This window comes from Marmota marmota, unplaced genomic scaffold, assembly GCF_001458135.2.
Source record: "Marmota marmota marmota unplaced genomic scaffold, marMar, whole genome shotgun sequence".
Taxonomy (NCBI): domain Eukaryota; kingdom Metazoa; phylum Chordata; class Mammalia; order Rodentia; family Sciuridae; genus Marmota; species Marmota marmota.
In genome coordinates this window covers 36,596,356-36,604,477 of record NW_025999842.1, presented here as the reverse complement: position 1 = coordinate 36,604,477, position 8,122 = coordinate 36,596,356, and the positions used below count along the sequence as shown (strand labels likewise).

Here is an 8,122-nt window from a genome sequence, read left to right as displayed (position 1 = left end):
CCTGGTTATACTTCTACCTCTTTTAAACAATTTTGCTCAACATTTGGCATTACTCATATAACAGGAATCCCATACAATCCACAGGGACAAGGCATAGTTGAAAGAGCTCATCAAACTATTAAAATGTACTTATTAAAGCAAAAAGAAGGAATTGGGAAGGGGTATATATTCCCCAAAGATAAACTTAAAATAACCCTTTTTACTCTAAACTTTTTAAATTTGGATTCATCAGGACTTAGTGCTGCGGAAAGGCATATGTGTCCAAAAAAGATAAGATAGTTGTAATTTTGTGGGTTAGTCTCTGTGTCCTCTATTCTGTACCATTGGTCTACCAGCCTGTTTTGGTGCCCAGTACCATGCTGTTTTTGTTACTGTTGCTCTGTAGTATAGTTTAAGGTCTGGTATTGTGATGCCACCTGCTTCACTCTTCCTATTTAGAATTGCTTTAGCTATTCTGGGTCTCTTATTTTTCCAGATAAGTAACCTACATTTTTTACTATAGCATTTGTTAATGTTTTCCATAATATGGTAATAGAGCTATCGTAATATGAACAAAAGATTTAGGAATCTTACCTCTTTCACCCCACACCCCAATGTATACTTCTTCCAATCATTAAAGTTCAAACCTGGAATCCTTACCTTATATTTATTTGGTATTGTGAAAATTTGACCAGCCAACTCTTTTGCCAGAAGCAATGGATTCATTTGAATTTTTATCTCGTGACTCCTTTGGTTAGCTGTTGATTCTGCTCCCCACACTCCTTAAAACTCTTATTACCTTGGTTTCCATGACATCATTCTCTAGGTTCTGCTTTTGCCTTTGTGACTGCTCAGTCTCAGTCTTCCATGGATTTCCTTACTACTTCTGTATTAGGGCTTCCAGAAACTTTTTGTTGGTGGTTTTATTTGTTTGTTTTTCAATAACATTTTTTAATGAAACCAATACCCTTTATTTTATTTGTTTATTTTTTATATGGTGCTGAGGATCAAACCCAGTGCCTCACACATGCTAGGCAAGCGCACTGCCACTGAGCCACAACCCCCCATCCCCTTGTTGTTGGTTTTTTATTTCTTTTTTTATTTAATCCTTTTTCTGCATAATCTTATACCTGCCCTGTTATTGTTAAACCTTTTCCACCAAACAAATGTTTATCTCTTTCCCTGCCTAGAATATTTCTTCTGGGCTCCTTGTAGTTCATCTGTGTGTATTTGAGAACTGGCTGTTTCATAGGCATCAGAAACTCAACATGGCTTAAGCAGAACCTATCTAAACTTTCTCCTTGCAGTGTGTAAGTAGTGCCAACATTCACCTATCACCCTAGCCCAGATTTTTTACTTCACTTTGCTTCTTCCTTCATCTGTGAACTCCCCAAGCTCTGACCCTCACCCAAATTGATGATTGTTCCTTACAAGATCTTTCATCCCTGTACTTTGTGTAACCCATTTTCCTCACAGTCCTTTCCCCAGTCCATTTTTCACATTTTTTCCAGAGTGATCTGTCTTCTAAACCTCGAATCTGGTTTCCTAATACTTACTCTCCTCTGTGAGAGAAATAGCACTGCCTACCTTGGTAGGCTTATTTCTTGTCATTCTTCTCTCATGATTTGTACCGTATCATTTTAGAGCTGGACACTAATTTTATTGAAGTTTGTCAAATTATTTCAGACTCTTTAATTTTCTGCCTCTATACTTTTGTTCATTCTGCTTTCTTGGCCCTCTTAGTGAGTATTTGATATTTCTTTTGTTAGGGCTGGTTGTTCTCTTCCTTTAGTGCTTCTATAGCTTGTAGTTCAGGTTATCACAATACTCACTGTGCTCATTTGTTTATGAAATCATGTGTAAAGCATTGAGAACAAGCCACTGACCTGCACATCTAGCATGACCCCTGGACTCAGGGCAAATGTCCATTTAATGTTTGTTAAAATAACAGTTATCTAACCTTATGTCTTTAATAAACTACTAGGACTAATGAAGGTAGAAGGAAAGGTTTATTTCACAGTCACTGGCTGTGCTTGATTTTAGGTTGTGACATGCTCACAAATAGATACTGGAGTAAGTAAGTAAAAGCTAGCTGATTTACTCCTTGTTACTGAGACTTTGGGCAACCAGCTATCAACTTGATTCAGTTGTTTGGGATTATAAGGCCCCAAACCTCTATATATTTTGAAAATTAATATTTGCATGCCAATAAAAACCCATTTTGCAATCATAAAAATTTAAACTACTTCCTCTGCAAATGATTTCTAGATTTTATCAAAAGGAAAGAACTGGGTTCTCTAGTTGAACTTGGAAAGAGACATTTGATTATGTTCTTTTTCACTTTTGGAACATTGTCATCAATTAAATATGTTGAATTTTATGTATTGCTGTATGAATTTAACACATCTTAATTAACAAAAATTTTAAAGGATCAGGTAGATAATACCTATTTAAATATCAAATGATGCATAGTTTAAATCTGAGCCTCATTGATATTCAGTGCATAATATTATGTTTCCATGATGATTAAGATGAAAATCCTAAAATGTCTTTATTCAAAGCAAAATGAGTCATTCTTCTGTCCATTTTTTATTTACACAGCAATGAATTGTTCAGCTGAAGAGACTGAAAGTGACCACAGCTCAGAAACACTTGCTAAAAGACTGTCAGATGTGTGCCAGTTACGGAGAGACATTGATGAATTAAGAACTACAATATCAGACCGCTATGCTCAGGACATGGGAGATAACTGCATAACCCAGTGATCAAGTGTTGGTCCCACAGCAATAATGACCCATTGTTAAATGCTGCTGAGTTAGAGTTCTTCATATTTCTTTTTAAGAGTTACAATGGAAAATTGCAAGTGACATACCACTTGCACATAGGTTGTCTGTATGTGTGTGGGTGTGGGTATGTGTGTGTTGATTTGTTTAATTGAGGGAAAATAGGAATGTGAGGAGATTTTTAAGGGGCTTATCTAATCAGGCAAAATAATTATCATTTGAAAAATGTGATAAAGTCAACAAGAAAAAGCAAATTTCCAAACTACTGATTATAGGACCAATTTTTGAATAGTGCCCTTCAGATAAAGGGACAGGATTTTGTTTACTTCTGTAGGTTTTATGTGTTTGCATATGCATATGTTTGAGGTTTGTGTGTGTGTAAGTGCTTTTAAGTTCACATAATTATAAGGATTTCAAGCATCAAATCAAATCTTCTAAGAAAGGCACACACTGTTTATTCTTTTTTTCATATGGAAACTTGTGTTGTATTTTGATATTTTCAGGGGCTAGCTGAATAAGAGTTCCAACAGTAGGCAAGTGTTTAATAGAAGTACAACAGGCAAAACCATTTGTGATTTAAATAATCACTGAACTGAGATGATGAGGTTCTGGAGTTGGGATAGGTCAGCTTTTTCTCCAGAGTGATTGTAAGAGTGTGAAGTACTGATGTGATAATCTTTTTCATCAGCACTATAATTTATACATTACAAGAAAGTTTAACATAAGTTGAAATTATTTTATCCTATCTCTTACTACTTACAGTTTTTTTTTTGTTTATATATGGCAGTATAAACAAAGCCATATATAATTAATGCAAACAAGGCCTCAGATCATTGTTAAGCAAAGATTGTGAGACTGACTCTGGAATGATAGTTTATTTATCAAAGTCTCAGCATTTACATTTTAACAGTTTTGTACCTGTTTTAATTTTGCAACTACATTAAGAGAAAGCCAGCTCTTTATCTGAACTAACACTAACATAAAATCTAAACCTAGATGATAATTTTATTTCCTTTTATTAGATATATTTCATTAATAACAGGGATTGTTATAGAATATGAACTTGGCTTGGTTAGTTATTCATCTAGAAGACAGGGTATTAGTATGAAATAAACTGATTTTTAATAGACATGCAACGTATAAACTTCTAAATGAATGTTATCTATGTTTTAGTTCTTCAGAGCATTGATCATATTCTTTTGAATATACTTAGTTATGGTAAACTATTGTCCCCTATAAATTGGTTTGATTTTTCAGTATTGTCAGGGTTTACTTAGGCAAGACTAAAGAAGTGGGGAATACGATGTATAGATCAGTCAGGATGATATTGTTTGTTTGGGAGCAGATCATATGCCTGTTTTCTTGCCAAGCATATGTATACAAAGGCTGCTCCTAGAAAAGATTTTTTTTTTTTTTCTGTTCTCAACAGAGAAAGCATAATAGAGCAAGGCCTTCAAGGAGACACCCAGGAAAACTCTATTTAGAATGTTGGCTTATTTACAGCTCTCACTAAACTGTTACATGATTCTAGTTCAACACTTCACTATAATACACTGTAAGACATCACATCTCCCTTTCTTTCAGTGCCTGAGTCCATGCTGCTCCTCTTTATAGGATTTGGCCACTAAGAAATCAGTGCATTATAGTGATTCTGCATCCTAAGGTCCCTGACCTCAGAAAGGACTTAGTCACTATAAGAACTTGGTTTCCTAATGTATTCATTTGGTTTTTAGTGTTAGTTCTTTGAAGACAATCAAAAAGTAGTAAATTTGTACCAAAAAAAAAAAAAAAATGGATGCAAAGAATTCTGCCTTACAAGGATTAATATCTGTGAAGATGTCCCTTTACAGAAAAGTGGATCATAATATCTGCCACAGTTCAGCCACAATTGCACCCAATAACATTTTTACATTCTCTTTGAATAGAATTCACACCTTCCTACCGTGATTTCAAAAATAAGGCACCCTTGGGTCAATAGGTTCTTACTTAAATATCTCCTAAGTTTAATAGTTTATGTTGTGGAGTTTTATGGTTATTATTCTTTCAAGCAGACTTATGACCATTTGTTTTACTCTCTTAAAGGTACAGTTTGTTTGTTTTTTTTCCCTAGCCTGGTTGGGATGAAATGATTTTTTGTTTTAGTAAATTTTCTTTCTAAAACTTACAAAATTTAATTTAATTAACATATCTTAAGGTAAAAAATATAACAAGAACTTTTGCTGATGTATTTCACTTTGGAAATTGTATACTCTTGTTTTAAAAAAGCATGAAGATATGATAGTTTTAAGTATAATCTTGGATTATAAAATATAATTTCTTAGAGTCTGAAGTTTGTAAAGGGGCCTAGAAAATAAGTAGAAGTTTTGTAAGGAATTCTGAGAAAAAAATGAATCTAGTAACATTCTAATTAGGCAGCTTTTAATTTTTAATTTTTATTTTTCAGAAAACTTCCCTTCCTCAAGACACCCACACCCTCTTGTGTTAGAGCAGTCAGTAATAATATTGGTATCACATTAAAAACAAATATTTTACTATTAGGGCAGCTAAGACAGACAAATAGCAACACTATGGTGTCTTGCCCCAGAGTGTTCATAGAAGTTATTACAGTGATACATACCTGAAATGGAAATTAATTTAAGTTTTAAAGTCAGTCTATTTGAAAATTTCTTTAGATAATTAAACCTCTTTTTAATTATGCTTTTGTGTATTATTAAATGCTTATCTTTTTAGGAAGTGTCATAATTGATCTTTTGCGCTTTGAAGTAAAGCCTGTTCTAACTCAGTCGTATTCAGCGTGGATGAATATGACTCCATAACAGATCCACTTTGGCTGTGCACATAACAACATTAGCTGAGTCAAGGGCACAAAAGCTGTTTTCATTTGATGTCAGAAAAATACGAAGACTTTAGATTGTTAATAAATTTTTAATGGCCTGTAATTTTTAAAAAGTGTTTAAGTATTGACTAGGTAAGATATGCCTGAACTTATTTTTAAAAATATGTGGCCCCATTTTATATTTGAAATAGGATTTAATATTTCAATTTAGCAGTATCATATCTTAGTGAAATTTATTTTGGTTGTGACAGTTTATTAAACTGAAATAGGCTTTCTTCCAGTAGCTTGTTAAAGACAATCCCAAGGGCTGGAAAGTGTTGCTAAAATGAAAATTGTACGTTTCTGACTTACTAATAAGCTTGCAAATTAATTCTGTCATTGTGCAAAACTCAATAGGAATCTTTTAGAGAATATTTTTAAAGAAACTACTTTAATGGGAAAATGTCCTTTAAATATCAGTAATAGTTCATTGAGTCACAGTAACTGAACACCTGGACTGTATTTTTACAGAGCACAGTTCAGCTCAGGCATAACTTGAGTTTGGATTATTGGCATTCCGTTATTTAGATTTCTATCACTGTAGATATGTAATTACATATGTAAGCAATTCTTATAACCATGCTCACTCAGACTGCCAATAACTGTAGCTCTCAGAGCTAAAGTTAATTCATTTTGTTTTCCATTTTCAACAGTTCTTTTCAGTGTTCACAAAACAAGAGGAACTATTTGTTATAAAAAGTAAACTTCCAACTTTGCCCCCAAAATGCCATTCATAGTAATTGCCATATGATTATATCACACATTTAATCATGAAGGGGAAATATTTGGGAATTTTTTTCTTATTTAAAAGAATACATATGAATGGTTTCAAATCAGTAAGTCTTTAAGGAGCACTGTTGCAGCTGCGTTCAGAGAGAACCTTTTGTGCCTTTTTGCCTGCAGCAAGTGTTCATTCTATCTTACATGAGTTATAAGAATGGTGATGATTGTTGCACCTTGTTCTTTAAATAGACTTGATTAAGGACTTTTTTTTTTTAAGCAAGGAACATTTGTCATTAGGAAGTGGATGCCTTAGTGAACATGAAAGGAAGTATCACGTTCTTGGAGCCCAGCCTCCCTGTATAGTGTGAGGAATTCCTATAGAATGTATTCATTTGTTGTGTATATGTATGTACATAGATATATATGAGTAGTTATTTAAATATATAAATGTAAAGTTCAGTGTCATGTTGGTGTGATGGCAAGAAGTAGTAAGGTGCTAGGTGGTTACATTAAAAGCACAGCTGAGTGCATAATCAGTCACTGTGACTGGTGGTTTTTGTAAACTAGGTTCAGTTTTTGAACCATCCAAAATACCTCATGTGTAAATACAGTGTTCATAACTTAATTAAAATACAGTTATTGTAAAAAGAATGTGAAGCCACTGGCTGGCTTATGCCTTCTGACCTATCACTTTTGCCTCCTTTTTTAAAGGTGTTGTTTTTGGTTTTATCTTTTAATAGGGTTTACAGCTAGAATTTTGAATGCCAAAGCTCTATTTATTAAACTAAGAAAAAAGTTTTCAATGTTAATGGCTAGTATTTTTCCACTGGATTATTGTTTGTTGATGTTGGAATTTGTATTTACAGAGAAATAAATTTTTTATAAAAAGATTTATGTATTGCCGCAGTCTGGCTGGGCACAATCAGGAGCCACTTGTCAAAAGAAACTAACTTTATTTTTAGAACCACACACGCCAAACAAAACAGCCTCTCAGGAAAAATCCTCAGAGCCTCAACTGCCACCACCGACTTTCCACAAGCCTCTCTCTCCCACACAAGCCTCTCTCCACCTCCCACAATCCTCCTGCTCTTGAGGCCGATTGGCTGGGTCACGTGGGCGGAGCCAAAAAAAGTCCCCCAATGAGCAGCTCCGTGGTCTGAAAGGGCAGGGAAATAGTCCAATGAGCATCACCGCAGAGGAGCCAATCAGCTAGATGTTGCTGGGGCCACTGTGAGCCAATCATCAGCCGGCAGCTGGAAGTTTGCTGGGGCCCCTTCCGCTGTGGCTCTCAACATCTCCCCCTCTCAGTTTAAACAACAAGCATGTGGCTTAGGGACGTGTCTGTTAGGCAGTCCAATTCAACATATGGTCCTTACCCGTCATCGGATGAACTGACCTCTAGGCGTCAGCCTCCTGTCTTAGGTTGGTACCACTGCAATTGGATCATACCCGTCACTGACTACCGGTCCAGCATACAGCTATACTTGTGGATAGGCCTTTGCACCAGTGGGGGGGTGAGGTTCTTTGCCTCACCTCTGTTGGCCCCCAAATTTTAGACCATCACTAGTAGAGGAGGATGCAAAATGCCATGACATTAAGCCAATTGAGGGCTCCTTTGAAAAATTGTACCACCGGTGACATCATCAGCAAAAATACCCCAACACTACCACAAGTCGCTGCACCAACAGATAGTTCACAATGCATACAGGTGAGCTCACAATGTGTCCAGGCAAGTTCTGCAAGCAGTTCAGTGATGGCTATT

The 8,122-nt window shown here is 35.3% G+C and overlaps 1 protein-coding gene across 3 annotated transcripts in view; it reads left to right on the top strand.

The window, feature by feature from the left end:
• Nucleotides 1-7,250, top strand: part of Cep85l (centrosomal protein 85 like) — a 224,309-nt gene extending 217,059 nt beyond the window's left edge. For all 3 annotated transcript variants that reach the window (XM_048794959.1, XM_048795006.1, XM_015500699.2), the window contains one exon: nucleotides 2,581-7,250. In XM_048794959.1, coding sequence (XP_048650916.1) covers nucleotides 2,581-2,744 — 164 coding nt within the window. In that variant the 3' untranslated portion in view covers nucleotides 2,745-7,250. The remainder of the gene's footprint in view (nucleotides 1-2,580) is intronic.
• The last annotated feature ends 872 nt before the right edge of the window (nucleotides 7,251-8,122 follow it).